The 15,659-nt window shown below is 45.4% G+C and overlaps 1 protein-coding gene and 1 long non-coding RNA gene across 2 annotated transcripts; both read right to left on the reverse strand.

Moving 5' to 3' along the window:
• Positions 1-6,647: 6,647 nt before the first annotated feature.
• On the reverse strand, positions 6,648-8,197 carry LOC120742062. The gene is made up of 2 exons (XM_040045193.1): positions 6,964-8,197; positions 6,648-6,816 (listed from the first exon to the last, which is right to left on the reverse strand). Exon 1 carries the CDS (start codon positions 8,179-8,181, stop codon positions 7,201-7,203), a length of 981 nt encoding a protein of 326 aa, XP_039901127.1. The 5' UTR covers positions 8,182-8,197; the 3' UTR covers positions 6,648-6,816; positions 6,964-7,200.
• Positions 8,198-12,467: 4,270 nt separating this feature from the next.
• On the reverse strand, positions 12,468-14,041 carry LOC120742063. The gene is made up of 3 exons (XR_005697747.1): positions 14,018-14,041; positions 12,931-13,099; positions 12,468-12,590 (listed from the first exon to the last, which is right to left on the reverse strand). It is a non-coding gene; the product is annotated as an uncharacterized LOC120742063 (long non-coding RNA).
• Positions 14,042-15,659: the final 1,618 nt, after the last annotated feature.

The raw sequence follows: 15,659 nt of genomic DNA on the forward strand, positions 1-15,659 counted from the left end.
CAGGACAAAAGGCAGGGGGGGGGGGTCAGGGGGGGGTGAGGACTGGGGACTCTGTCAGCGATCTGCGGAGGGTATTGAATGCCTGCTGACAGTCCTGGGTCCAGATGAAGTCACGGTCCTTCTACAGCAGGCGGAAGAGTGGTGCAGCAATAGAGGAAAAGCCCTTCACAAACCTCCTGTAATAAGACGCCAGTCCTAGGAAGTTTTTGAGCTGTTTCTGGTCCGCTGGTGTGGGCCACTCAGTAATGGTGTGAATTTTTTCCTTCAAAGGGCGGATGCCCTTGTGACCCAGCTTGTGGCCCAGAAACTCCACCTCCCTCCTCATGAAGTGGCTCTTGTCGGGTGCAGCTTCAGGCCTGCAGCCGCCACCCTCCCCAACACTTGTCTCAGAGCATCCAGGGCAGCATCAAAGGAGCTCCCGTGTACTAGAAGGTCATCCAGGTAGACCAGACACCGTTGCCGTGGGACACCAGCCAGCACACTGTCCATAAGCCTCTCGAAGGTAGCAGGAGCGTTGCAAAGACCAAAGCTCAGGACTTTGAACTGCCATAGTCCCCTGTTAGTGCAGAAGGCTGTCTTCGGTCTGGATTCAGGGGACAGTGGCACCTGCCAGTAGCCACTCCGCAGGTCCAGGGTGGAGAACCAGGAGGATCCGGCTACTAAATCAAGAGACTCGTCAATCCTGGGAAGGGGGTAAGAGTCCTTTTTCGTCACTTTGTTGAGTGGTCTGTAGTCCACACAGAAACGCATCCTTGGGCTGTTTTTCTTAGGCATCATCACCACAGCGGAGGCCCACAGGCTATCAGATGGCTCTATGATGCCCGCCTTCATCATTTCACACAACTCTCTGTCAGCAGCCTCCTGATGAGCCAGGGGCAGGTGGCGGGGGCACACTTTAATAGACTGGGCATCCCCGGTCTCAATGACGTGCTCTACCAAGTGTGTCAAGCCAACATCACTTTCTTTCAGGGCAAAAATGTCACTAAACTCTCTTAGTACCTGCCATAGCCTTTCTTACTGCTGTGGAGTCAGCCCCTCACAGTTCTTTGACCAGATGCTCCTCACTGCTAAGAGCCTCTCCTCCTCCCCCGCTTGCTGTTCTGCTGGCGGGTCTGCTGGGGTCTCCGAGGTGGAGGTGGACGCCGCGGCAGATGCTGGGCAGACCGGGGGAGGAATAAGCTGCACCTTCTTCCCATCAGGGAGTATGAGGAAGCCTTTGCTTAAGTCCAGTACACCACCAATGGCTCGCAAAAAATCCAGCCCAAGGATGCAGGCGTCCTGCACTTCAGCCACCCAGGCAGCATAAGGCACACCGAGGTCCCCCACCCTAAACTGGAACACTCCCCTCCCTCTAATTGGGGCCAGATCACCGGTCACAGACTTAAGTCGCACATTAGTTGGTTGCACAGCAGCTCCGGTTGGGACGACATCGGGTCAGACCAGCGTTGCATTGGACCCCGTGTCCAGAAGGGCAGTACAGGACACCCCCGCAATCATCACTGGAACATGGCAAAAGTCGCCAACTTGGGTCCAGCCCACAGTGATGACTGCACCGGGTGGAAGTGGCGGTGGTGTGGGGATGTCGTTCTCCCTGGCCCGTGTACTCCCACCTACATGGGCCCGTGGGTGTTTCCCTGAACCGCTGCAAGCTTGGGGCACTGCCTGATGAGGTGTCCAACTTGTCCACATCCCCAGCAGCTCTGTGGTCGGCGGCGTGGGCCAGCCCGAGGGGACGGCGACTGCAGAGAAGCCGTCTGAACCAAACTGCACAGGCCCGCTGGCATCTCCATCTGCTCCACAGGTGCTGACATAGCCCTCACCACATGTCTGTCATCAGCACCCCCAGAGGATCCTGCAAGCATCTCCCTTTCCAACGCTAGCTCCACGGCTGCACTGAGTTGGCCGGTCGAGCAAGCTGAGTTTGCATACAGAGCTCTTTAGGGCTCAGGGCCTGCAGGAACTGGTCCCAAGCTAACTCCGCCTGCACTGATGGTGGTATGCTGTCATACGCCCTCCGGCAAAGACACTCGACTTCATGGGCCAAAATGCCAAGGGGCTCTCCTGGCAATCTGCGTCTGTTGTGGAACTCCAACCTCAGCAGCACTGGTTGGTTATACTGCCCGAAACGTCTCTGAAGTGCCACAACCAGAGCATTATAATCTCCCCTTTGCTTCTCGGTCAGCAGCAGCAGACATGCAGCTGCATCCTCACACAGGCACAAAGCCAGTTGGAAAGCTTTATGTTCCTCAGACCAGCCAGCTGCAACAGCTAACAGCTCAAACTGTGCAATAAACACTTCCCATGGCGTCTTGCCGCTGAACTTAGGCATTTTTATACAGGGAGTGCAGAATTATTAGGCAAATGAGTATTTTGTCCACATCATCCTCTTCATGCATGTTGTCTTACTCCAAGCTGTATAGGCTCGAAAGCCTACTACCAATTAAGCATATTAGGTGATGTGCATCTCTGTAATGAGAAGGGGTGTGGTCTAATGACATCAACACCCTATATCAGGTGTGCATAATTATTAGGCAACGTCCTTTCCTTTGGCAAAATGGGTCAAAAGAAGGACTTGACAGGCTCAGAAAAGTCAAAAATAGTGAGATATCTTGCAGAGGGATGCAGCAGTCTCAAAATTGCAAAGCTTCTGAAGCGTGATCATCGAACAATCAAGCGTTTCATTCAAAATAGTCAACAGGGTCGCAAGAAGCGTGTGGAAAAACCAAGGCGCAAAATAACTGCCCATGAACTGAGAAAAGTCAAGCGTGCAGCTGCCAAGATGCCACTTGCCACCAGTTTGGCCATATTTCAGAGCTGCAACATCACTGGAGTGCCCAAAAGCACAAGGTGTGCAATACTCAGAGACATGGCCAAGGTAAGAAAGGCTGAAAGACGACCACCACTGAACAAGACACACAAGCTGAAATGTCAAGACTGGGCCAAGAAATATCTCAAGACTGGTTTTTCTAAGGTTTTATGGACTGATGAAATGAGAGTGAATCTTGATTGGCCAGATGGATGGGCCCGTGGCTGGATTGGTAAAGGGCAGAGAGCTCCAGTCCGACTCAGACGCCAGCAAGGTGGAGGTGGAGTACTGGTTTGGGCTGGTATCATCAAAGATGAGCTTGTGGGGCCTTTTCGGGTTGAGGATGGAGTCAAGCTCAACTCCCAGTCCTACTGCCAGTTTCTGGAAGACACCTTCTTCAAGCAGTGGTACAGGAAGAAGTCTGCATCCTTCAAGAAAAACATGATTTTCATGCAGGACAATGCTCCATCACATGCGTCCAAGTACTCCACAGCATGGCTGGCAAGAAAGGGTATAAAAGAAGAAAAACTAATGACATGGCCTCCTTGTTCACCTGATCTGAACCCCATTGAGAACCTGTGGTCCATCATCAAATGTGAGATTTACAAGGAGGGAAAACAGTACACCTCTCTGAACAGTGTCTGGGAGGCTGTGGTTGCTGCTGCACGCAATGTTGATGGTGAACAGATCAAAACACTGACAGAATCCATGGATGGCAGGCTTTTGAGTGTCCTTGCAAAGAAAGGTGGCTATATTGGTCGCTGATTTGTTTTTGTTTTGTTTTTGAATGTCAGAAATGTATATTTGTGAATGTAGAGATGTTATATTGGTTTCACTGGTAAAAATACATAATTGAAATGGGTATATATTTGTTTTTTGTTAAGTTGCCTAATAATTATGCACAGTAATAGTCACCTGCACACACCGATATCCCCCTCAAATAGCTAAAACTAAAAACAAACTAAAAACTACTTCCAACAACATTCAGCTTTGATTAATAATGAGTTTTTTGGGTTCATTGAGAACATGGTTGTTGGTCAATAATAAAATTATTCCTCAAAAATACAACTTGCCTAATAATTCTGCACTCCCTGTATTCGCCGCAGCTTGCTGGGCGCCGCCATGTTTGTTTACATCACGTGACGGCGCGCCAAGCGAGGTCGACTCCCTCCCACCAGAATCGTGGCCACTGTGCGAAAAGTTCCCGAGCCTAGTCAAACCTGGAGAAAATCCAGCCTCAGCAGACAGCCGCAGCGCCGTTTCCCTCACTCTATGGGCAGGCGAGCGCGGACGAACCTCCCTCTCCTCCCTCTCCTCCGTCTCCTTCTTAATCTTGTCCGGCAACATCCTGACGGTCAGCGTCGCCAGCAACAGGGTGTCGGGCGTTTTCGGTGTTTTTTTTTTTTCTTCACTTCTGACACCAGTGTAACGTTCGCAAGAACCAGACGTTTTGATCTCAGTTTGTCTGTTTATTTGGTAACACAGGCACAGTGGCGGTCCTAGCCAGTTTGGCACCCTGGGTGAACACTCCCTCTGCCCCCCCCCCCCCCCCCACACACACACACACACACACACACAAAACATATTAAGGATTGTACATTAACATAAAATTGTTGTACACACACACACATATATATGAAGAGAGAGAGAGTATGCATAGTATGCAAACGGCTACCAAACAGCCATCATAATTCGTCATACAATGAGAACAGGGCGAATCAACAACTGACAATGACTAATTAATGTTAAAATTTGTAACATAATGTATTGTTTGGAGTTTAGTCTGTTACTGTTGCTATTTTTACCATTTCCTCTTGGAGCAACTGTAACTCACATAATTTCCTTAGGGATTAATAAAGTATTCTGATTCTGATTGTTTCAGGATGACCTGCCATTATCCAATGACACATCTGCTTACCTGCATCTTTTGCTCGTTTCTCCTCCTTTTTTTCTAAACTGAGGACCTGATGGCTTTGAACTTTTCTTGTCCATCTTCCATTGGTTTTAATTTTGCACTCCAGTATGAACACCCATCTCAACCCAAGGATCACCACAACATGATCTAACACACCTACACCTTAGTTCACAGATTCACTTTGTGTAAGGTGTATTTCTGGGATTTCACACAACCCAGGATTCAAATCATGAATACATGATGGGCTTGGATTCACATCATTATGAATGAAATGTGCTCTATTTGGAAGCAGCTGCCCCCCCTCCCCTTTTGACGGCTTGTGTGTGAGACTTTAAATCATCAAACTGTAAATTTTAAATTGTTATTGATCCCTTTACCCCTGGTCCTAAAGTGTATATTTATTTTCTTACTCTTCTTACATATATTTTTTGTTTGCTTGCACTGCTGTAACTGGAGCCTTGTCGTCTCGTCTCTCTACTGGACTGTATGTAGCGGAGATGACAATAAAGTTTACTTTTGACTTCAGCAGCAAGTATAGAATTTTGAAAAAACATTGGTGAAAATTATAAGTCTGTATCATAATGTCTGGTGTTTTCGCGTTTGTTGGTTTATTTTTATTTTGTTTTACTTTGCGAGATCGTTATTAGATGCTGCTCCAGCCGGTCAGAAAATTCCTCGCCGCCCCGCCCTCTCCTCTCTGCGACGCAAGCTGCAGGCGCGCACCTCGCAAACGAAGGGCGTCCTTACTCCCAGGGCGATAGAAAACCAATCGGTGCCTATGCCATTCCCAATATGCGCTGGCTGACGTCGGGCCACATGAGTACGAGCATTTTTTTTTTTTTTTTTTTTTGCCGATGCCCGTGATGCCGCCCCCCACCATGATGCCGCCCCGGGCAACCGCCCGTGTCGCCCGTATCTAAAACCGCTACTGCACAGGCAAACGGGCCGTTAACTCTGTGAAGAGTGCTCTCGTACAACACCTCACTTCAGCCCCGCACAGTCACACAAAAACAAGGACCCCCCTCCCCTTCCTGCACACATAAACTCCCTTTTTCCTGCAGGACAACCAAACATGTATCTTAAAGAAATAACAACAGTGTGCAGAGATAACCAACATGTCACTGTAAAATAACATTTAACCATCATTACAGTATTTAGAAAGTAGAAGGACAGAAAATCCAGGTGTGGACGAGTCTCGTTGCATCTACCCCAAAAACAGCTGCTACTGTGATTCCTGCTGAAGGGGCTTCAAATAAGTGTCTGAATACTTCAGGAAATATGATGTTAAACATGATATATAAGTCACTTAAATCACTTCTAAATGTTAATGTTTGGTTTATTTCAGTGTTTTATTTGTTCCTGAGTAAATCGGTTTGGCTGTGATTAAAGTTAAGCTTCATAATATATTACTCAGTGTTAAATTAAGAGGGGGTGGCAGTAAAACCTCCGGACATGTGACATCATCAAGTACGCTGGTGTTCCAATTATACAAATCGCAAGTCCGTGCTCACGTTCTCGGCAAGTCCGTACTCCGGGGCAGTCTCGGCAAGTCCGATCTCGCCGAGAACGCGAGTACGTACTTGCGTACTTAGAATTGAGAAAGGGCCATAGGCTGTGTCCCAATTCAGGGTCTGCACGCTTGAAGTACCCATTTTAAGTGCGGTTACGTCACCGCCACGCGACGACGGCTGTCCCAGTTCAAAGTGTATTTCAAATGCATACTCCAAATGCACCGTCGATTTCCCCAAATATCAAGCGTGGTCCGGTGCACGCTTCGTGGTCCCATATATCCCACAATTCATAGCGCGGCAGTGGGTGTGGATAATTTTGCCGCAAAATATGGCAGAAGGGAGCGGCCGAAGAGGTTTTTTTTTTTTTTCAAACTTTATTGAAATCATAAAGTGAACAGTCAGTCATTCCAGTTCAGTTTGTACAGTAGACATACAAGGCAAATAAGAGTTGTACTGTTGCACTCAATGTGACCCAGTGTCCTATATTGAGATTCACAGCCAGCTAAACTCTCTCTTGCATCACTTCCTCCAAGGAACAGGCACATGTTGTATTTGGACAGGATTTAATGCAAAAAAGTGTGAAACTGAAATGATACAGAATACAGAAATGTCACATAAACATTAGCTTGGGTTGAACTTAAGTGGACATATAAAACACATGAAATGTTTCCAAATCGCTTCAATAATCTCATATACCCTGTCTGAAAGGTAAACACAACTAAGAAACTTACTCATATTGCCACTCAAAGGGATTTAACGGAGTGGATGGCTTTGGATCAGAAGAAACACACCATGTCTTGCTTCACTCATGAGCAAACACTTCCTATCACACTTCTGTTAGTGACTAATTGGCTAAACATAGCAAACTGTGCAAACCTGCGCCCCCTATGGGCCTGGAGAAATAACATACAAACAGTTCCAGTACACTCCCCGCCTGGCATTATTTTAAGATTGCCACTAGACCCTATTTACACATGAGACCAATCTCTCAGAAGAAGGATACAGTCCGAAATGGGTCTACAGAATGTCTTTGCAATCTTGTCGCGTGTCACCTTCACTTCCATCTTTCTGACAACTCCATCTCTGCTTGGAAGTGTCTTCACGATGACACCCATAGGCCACTCATTTCTTTTTAGTTGCTTGTCCTTCAGAAGAACAACGTCTCCTTCCTTCAAGTTTGGTTTGCTGCGCTGCCATTTCTGATGACCTTGGAGCATGTGGAGGTACTCCCTCTGCCACCTGGCCCAGAATGTGTCAGCAAGGGCTTGAACTCTCTTCCACTGCCGTGTATATATGTCGGCCTTGGTGAAATCCCCAGGTGGAGTTGGGATCGGATCAAACTTCTGGGTGAGCAGAGCTGAGGGGGTCAGGATTAAGGGAGCGTCTGGATCCGAGGAAACGGGTACCAGGGGCCTTGCGTTGATAATAGCCGTGACTTCCGCCATTAACGTTGTCAGGACCTCGTGAGTTAGAGTAGGGTTTCCTGCTTGTAGGAGCATTGAGTCTAGGATGCGTCGTGAGATGCCTATCATACGCTCCCAAGCGCCACCCATGTGAGATGAGTGAGGAGCATTAAACACCCAGGAACACCTCTGCTTGCGTAGGTAGTCATCCACACTTGTCTCACCAGGTTTTGGGGAATGCAACTTTAGGTCCTTGGAGGCACCAATGAAATTGGTTCCGCAATCTGACCTCAACTGTTTGGCAGGGCCTCTGATCGCAAAGAACCTGCGAAGAGCATTGATGAAACTGGAAGAGCTGAGAGTTTCAATCACTTCAATATGAACAGCCCGTGTAGACATGCAAGTGAACAAGACTGCCCATCTCTTACTGTTTGCATGACCACCTTTGGTGCGGCGTGTTGAAACCTCCCACGGTCCAAATACATCGAGGCCAACATAAGAGAATGGGGGGTCCGTCTGAAGGCGTTCGGCAGGTAAGTCAGACATGATTTGCTGCTCTGTTCTACCTTGAAGCTTTCTGCAGGTGACACATTTGTGGATTACACTGCTGATAGACCTCTTAGAACCAACTACCCATAAGCCATTTGCTCTCACAGCCCCCTCAGTGAAGTGTCTTCCTTGGTGCTGGGTGGCTTCATGGTGATGTCGAATGAGAAGTGTTGCAATGTGATGCTTCGCTGGTATCAGAAAAAGGTTAGCTTGATGACTCGGCAAGCCAGACTCTGCAAGTCGACCTCCTACTCGCAATAAGTTTTTGCCATCGATGATGGGATGAAGTTTGTGAAGAGCACTGTTGCGAGGTAAGTCTCGTTTTGCCATGATGCATTTTATTTCTTCTGCGTAGACTTCACGCTGGACACACCTGATGATCGTGTGCTCTGCTTCAGATAACGCTTCATCTGTGAGACTAGCCTTACAAAGATGCCAGCCGCTACAGGCACCACCATCTTTAGATTTGAAACTGTGGGAGATGTGGCGAAGGTAGGCCACCGCTTGGACAGGGGAAGTCCATTTTGAGAATCTTTCAAAGCGTGATGAACCCAAGGCACCTGGAGCAGTTGTGGTCACAAGCACATTGACGTTATGTCGAATTTCAATGTCCGACTCTGGATTGACAAGTTCAAATGGACCCTTTTCCTGGGGAGAGAGTCTCCTGATTGAGAAGAAATGCTGGGCCGTACAACCATGAAGTACCAGAGAGTTTGTCTGCTGGTACAGACCGAGAGCCATGATCAGCAGGACTGTGCTCTGATGGGACGTATCTCCATTGATCTGGTAGGGAAGACTGCTTGATTCTCTGTACACGATTGTTCACATATACAAGGAATCTTCTGCTTTGATTGTTAATGTATCCTAACACCACTTTACTGTCAGTGTAGAATGTTGTCTTCTCAATCTTTACGTTTAGTTCTACTGTGAGAAGCTCTGACATCTCCACAGCAAGCACTGCAGCGCACAGCTCTAATCGAGGAATGGTCAGTTCTGGTACAGGAGCTAGTTTGGCCTTACCCATAACGAATCTGACCTCACTGTGCCTATCTTCATGTGACCTTCAGGTAAGCTACCGCAGCAATGGCTTTCACTGAAGCGTCTGAGAAAACACAAAGTTCAATGAATGTGGCTTGTGAGATGGAGAACGTGACATAGGGGCGGGGAATGTGCAGGTTTGTGAGACTTCGTAGCGAGTCATGCCACCTTCTCCAGCCATCGTACATGTCTTGGGGTAAGGAACTGTCCCACTCAAGGTTGCCGCTGGAGAGCTCTGTGAGAAGAAGTCTGCCTTTGATGGTTACAGGTGCAAGCAAACCAAGAGGGTCAAACAAGCTGTTCACTGTTGAGAGTACGCCCCGGCGAGTGAAGGGTTTTTGCTCTTGTGGAACGTGGAATGTGAACATGTCTGTTGTGGGGTACCAACTTACCCCTAAGCTGCGCTGGACTGGAAGCTCATCTGTTGTTAAATCGAGATCTTTGATATCTTTGGCCCTATCCTCAGGGGGGAATGCACTCACCACTTCCACTTTATTCGAAGAAATCTTGTGGAGACGTAGATTTGAGAGAGCAAGCATTTTCTGAGTTCTCTGTAGGACATCAACAGCCTCAGCTGCAGTTGGGAAAGACTTCAATGTGTCATCGACATAGAAGTTGTGCTCTACTAAGTCTCGGGCATCAGTTCCATACTCACTTTCTGCTTCCCTTGCTGCCAGTCTCAGCCCGTAAATTGCCACTGCCGGGGAAGGACTGTTACCAAAGACATGCACCCTCATTCTGTAGTCTACTACGTCTTTGCTAAGGTCGTTGTCTTTGTACCAAAGAAAGCGAAGGTAGTCTCTGTGGTCTTCTTGGACCACAAAGCAGTAGAACATTTGTTCAATGTCAGCTGTGACTGCGACTGGTTCTTTCCTGAAGCGAAGCAGCACACCCAAAAGTGTGTTGTTCAGGTCCGGGCCAGAAAGCAGCAACTCATTGAGGCACACTCCATCAAACTGTGCACTCAAATCAAACACAACGCGTATCTTCCCCGGCTTTTGGGGATGGTACACACCAAAAATCGGGAGATACCAGTTCTCTTTGTCTCTATTGGGAGGTGGTGCGAGCTCTGCGTGTTGGTTATCTAGCATTTTCTGCATGAATTCCACAAAATGTGTTTTCATTTCTGGTTTCTTGTCGAGCGTACGTCGTAACGACATCAGCCATTGGTAGGCATAGGACCGGTTATCCGGGAGTTTGCATCTGGGGGTTCGGAACGGGAGTGGTGCAACCCAGCTGTTTGTATTGTCCTTGAAGAAGCCTGCCATCTTTTTCAAAAAGATTACATCTTCAGCTGAATGAGCAAGGTGGTTGTCGTTACTGGTGTGACAAAACACAGAGTCTCCCAAATTCTCAGCTGTGGGCCTTTGGTGTGAGTGAGCAGATGGCAGTTGACTGGAGATGGCTTTGGTTTGGCTCAGACTGAAGTCCTCCTTTACACTAAGGTGACTGTCGCAGGGAGTGAGATAGCTTGGGCGTCCATTGTCCAATACATAAGTTTTCAGAACATTCACTTTATTTGGCTTGTGGGCATTACCAAGACACACATCGCCAATGATAACCCAGCCTAGGTCAAGCTTCTGTGCAAATGGGTCATTATCTCTGCCGTTGATTTGCTCTCTCACTTTGTGAATTCTCAGAAGGTTGCGTCCTATCAGCAACAGAATGTCTGCACTTGGGTCGAGAGGTGGTATTTGAGCAGCTATTGCTTTCAGGTGCGGGTGGTGTAAAGCAGCTTCTGCAGTTGGCACCTCTTCCCTGTTGTTGGGGATGGCATTGCACTCAATGAGCGCGGGGAGAGGGAAACTCATTTTTCCATCTAATGACTCAACCATGTAGCCACATGCTCTTCTACCAGTCATGTGTGTTACACCACTACAAGTTTTCAGCATGTATGGTTCAGGTTGTCTCGCTGACCCTTGGGATAGACTTGCACTAAGCAAACCTTAGAACAGGATCTCCCTGTGATTGAAACATCTGTTAAAGACAAATCACATTAATGTCAAAACATTAGTATAGGAACAATTATAACTAATTATTTCACAATGATGTTTAATCTTATTCATTAAAACTTACTCTCAATCACTCCCATCATGCTGACAATCCTCGCTTTATTGGTAACTAGAACAGCCTCATCAAGTTTGGGTGCTCTGGGCACACCTGGCACAGCGTTTCACATGGAAAGAGCTGTTTCTGATGATCCATTTTCTGTGAGATGACATTTTCTGGAAGAGATCCAGGTATTTTTTTCTCTTTAAAAATATAGCGTATACTCCTTTCGACGGCAGCATTGTCCTCAAAGGAAGAACTCTCCTGAGTCATCTGTGATGGGGTGCCTGATGATAGTGGTACAGTTGATTTGAAGATGTCTCTCTGTGTCTGGAAGAGATGCCATTTAGCTATGTTTTTATGAGGACATGATATCCGTGGCTTTGCACAAGCACAATGCCAGGTGTTCCTCAGAGCATTGTAAGTCACAAATATTCTGCCAAGACGGCAGAAACTGTGTATTTCCGGCTCAAATACAGACAAACAGATCTGTGTTGAGGATCCACCAAAATCCACCCTCACACAAAGTGGAGCATGTCCCATCTGGGCAGCTTTCTGTCTCTTTATGCATGTAGCAGCTTTGGCCTCTCCAAAAAATTTAAGGTCCACCATTTCCATCACGATGTGCTCTTGAAGAAAAACTTCCTTTACAGTTTCTCGGCAGTAATCTAGTGAGCGAAGGTGCTCACATCAACTGAAGCCTAGTCCGCTCCGCTGGGCCAACAACTGGTATTGCTGACATTCCTCCAGCTCACATCTGATATTGTGAGACATCCCCCATGTTTTCCTCTGAACGTGAACTGGCACAGAAAACCCATGGCCAGTTCTCTGCACAGCAAATAACCCTGTAGTTTCATCTACACAAACACACTGCAGATGACTGGCCAGGCAAACATCTATTGATTGGTTGGAGTGCTTCCTCATCATGTGAGCCTTGTAGTTTTTGGTACGAAGAGTAAGGCCACAGTGAGGGCATGTCATTTTCATGGACTTTCCATCAGCTGCAGTTTTATTGAACACAGAGGATAGAGCATATGAATGTTCTAACAAAGACTCAGAAAATGGTTCAGATACCGAAGACAAAACCTTGGGGGGGAGACGGGGCTCCTCGAAGAGTACTGCCGGAGGAATACGGGTCTCCTCGGAGAGTTCAGCAGAGAGCAGTCCTGATAATGGTGGCTGACTTGGCATTGAAGAATGCTGACAAGACAGTAAATGCCTTGCCATATCCCCACGCCGTATGATTGTAATCTTACAGACAGGGCAGTGAAAGTGTCCTGTTGTCCTACAAGGCAGCCTGCACCGGCATATCATTTTATCTGTAAGAGAAAAAAACAAACAAACAAACAAACAGACGTAATTTAAATGTAGTTGTATAGAATGCAATCAATTTGTCTAACAATCAGATTGTACATGTTAACAAAAACATCCAAGCCAACCTCAATAATGAAAGCAAAATGGTATGGATCACAAAAGTTATGTCAAGAAAAGTGGTGAAAAGTAAATAAAAATATATTTTATAAAAACACTATTTTTGTTGCAGATGAATGCACTGAACTGTACAATATCAACAGCAACTTTTAAGTCAACAAAGATACTGCAGAAATGCTTAAAAAAGTGCATATTTATAACTATAAAGTATATTTAATACAAACATACCTTTGAAAGGCAAAGCATTTTTTATATGCACACTTAGATGCTCCTCAATCTTTGCCCTGACAGTAGGGCTGAAAGTGGGGCACAGAGGGCAGTGAAAGAGTCCTCTGCAACACGTGTTGCATTCCTGCAATTCTGGCTTTAAGCCCGAATTCCAGATTGATATGTGCATCTAAAACAGAGAGAGAAACAGATAAACACCATATACACATTTAAGTTAAGGTTTTAGCAGAAATAACAATTTACAGTTGGCATGTAATAGATTTGGGAAGAAAATTCTTGAAAAAAAACCCACAAATATTTTACAAGACACTTTAATTTGTGAGACATGTTTCTATTGACATATAACAGTCAATTGAACAGGGGCTAACTAAAATCTAGGCAATAAAAAAGCTGTACAGAATAGAATAATGAATAGAAGTATTGATAAATATATAAATCTGTTTGTGACGAAATTTACAGTGTTGACGCTAACCAAAGGTGTCACAAGTACACACGTTCCTTACTACAGTTTAGATACCTCTGTTTAAAAAGCACCCACTCGACTTTTTAGTCAAGTCGAAGTAAGAAGTACAGGGTCTAAAATATAATTTATGTACAAATTTTTGAAGTAATCTTGCGTCCAAAGCACGCGTGCGGGGGGCTGATTTACAAATGTACGGATTACAAAGTACAGATACGCGTGCTAAAATGTGAGAAGTAGAAGTATAAAGAAGTATACAGTAGGCACAAAAAAGTACAGCAGTAAAGTAAAGATACCAGAAAATTCTACTTAAGTACAGTATTGAAGTATTCGTTATTTTGCATCTCTGACGCCAACAATAAATCATACTCTAATGCAAAATGTGTTTTTTGCTTCTTCTCGCCCACAGAAGCCGTTAATCCAGCTCTCTTACTTAAACCAGGCCCAGGAAAAAGGATATTTGTGTGTTTCTCTGCCATGGAGCACGATGGAAAAAACATTAAAATAAGGAGGAATGTTGTTGTAACGCAAAAAAAAGTGGCAACATGATCATTGTAAGAAAACTAGACGATTCCTAGAATTATGAAATCACTAACGGCAAATTTATTTAAGAAAGACTTAACCAACCTTTGCGATCAACTTGCAAGACTTTGTGGAGCAGGGAAATTATTTTACTGCTATTGGTAAATAATTGTCAACAGTACCATTGCATTAATAAATATAATCTGTAGTTTATATTGCATTTAGAGGTTTAAACAGTGTGTGTCTTTCAGAAAGACTAAGTTGCAGGCTGACAGGAAGTTGCAGAGAGTTTGCAGAAGTGAAAGTTATTTTGAGCAGCAGGCTAAGTACTAGGTTATTCAAATTGATCATTGCTTTAACAATGTAACAGATAGCTTTAAGATGGCCTTAAGATGTTTATGATGATGATAACTTTGTATTCCAGATGCAGTTATAACTATTTTATACATATTGCATATCTGTGCTTATTTGAGTTGATGTTCAGGTTCTTTAAAAGGTTTAAAGCTTCACTGACGTGACTGTTCAGATGATCCATGTTGAGGGAAAACTAGAACATAGAAGGATAATTGCAATACATGCTTACAAAACACTTATATCAGGTCATTTTATATTAAGGTTTCATTAGAGGTTTTTGATTAGAACATTTATTTAGTAGAAGACATACACATAGTCTCAGTGAGCCTCTGTCCTGGTGAAAGGTCAGAAGTGCGAGAGGTGACATAGAGGCTGAGTGAGGTCGTGACATACACACACACAAACACATTAGTTAGACTCATTTATAGGAAAGAGTTTAGACATGTCTGGTGCTAACTGCGAAAGTGTCTCAGTGAAAGAGGAACCGTTCCTTGGTGTCTCGGCAAGAAAGAGGAACAAGACAAGAACTGAAAGGTAGACAGGAAGGGCCAGCCATGAAAATAGAAGATGATGTTCTTCTTAAAAGTCATTGTGGTGTTGATTTGACGTATGTATAAAATGTATCTGTGACGCATGAGGGGGCGTCAGTAAATCAAACCCTGATGCTATAAAAATCTGTTTATGCTTTGATTAAGTCGAAGATCAATTGCTGTCTGTGTACAGAATGGTCTTCCCACGCGTGTATTCATTAAAATCATCGTTTGACTTCACCCGGCCGGATCAGTGTGGTTATTCTTCAATCACCTCTTGTACCCTTCCTCAATATTGAACCCTTAACATTTGGGGGCTTCGTCCGGTTATTGAGGAGGGAGAGTTGGAGGTTTAGACGGAGAAATCCGGGGTCCAAGGTGGTCGGACGGGCAGACATGAGTGCCAGTGGTCGAAGTGAGTGGGCATAGGCCGGCTTATCCAAAGGTAAGGCACTACCTGTTGAATTATTTCCAAAGTGTGCCAAATTGGACATGATAAAATTTAAGTCTACTCACTGAAATTACTGGTGGATGTCTGTTTTGATTTTGATGAGAATCTCATGACAGTACTGAGGATTTAAAGCAGTTGGACTGCTGGAAAGGATTTAATGCGGTTGGACCGCTAAAAGGATTTAATGCGGGTGGACCGCGGGAAGCAGTTGGACTGCTGGAAATGATTTTAGTAGGTTAGGGAATTTGGTTATTTTTTGGTTATAAGGTTGGACCTGCTTCAGTTATACACTTGTTTTGGGTGTTGACTGTTGTTTCAAAGTAGTATAAATTATTCAAGAACGCCAGTTGGACTGGTAAGAAGCGCAGTGCTCAGAGGTAACGCTTGCCAATGCCAAGGACGCTTAGGCATT

The sequence above is a fragment of the Simochromis diagramma genome, unplaced genomic scaffold, assembly GCF_900408965.1.
Source record: "Simochromis diagramma unplaced genomic scaffold, fSimDia1.1 OVJJ01000145.1, whole genome shotgun sequence".
NCBI lineage: Eukaryota > Metazoa > Chordata > Actinopteri > Cichliformes > Cichlidae > Simochromis > Simochromis diagramma.

Coding starts and splice junctions, on each gene's coding strand:
- LOC120742062 (XM_040045193.1), bottom strand. CDS start 8,181: ATGTCTGACTTACCTGCCGAACGCCTTCAGACGGACCCCCCATTCTCT.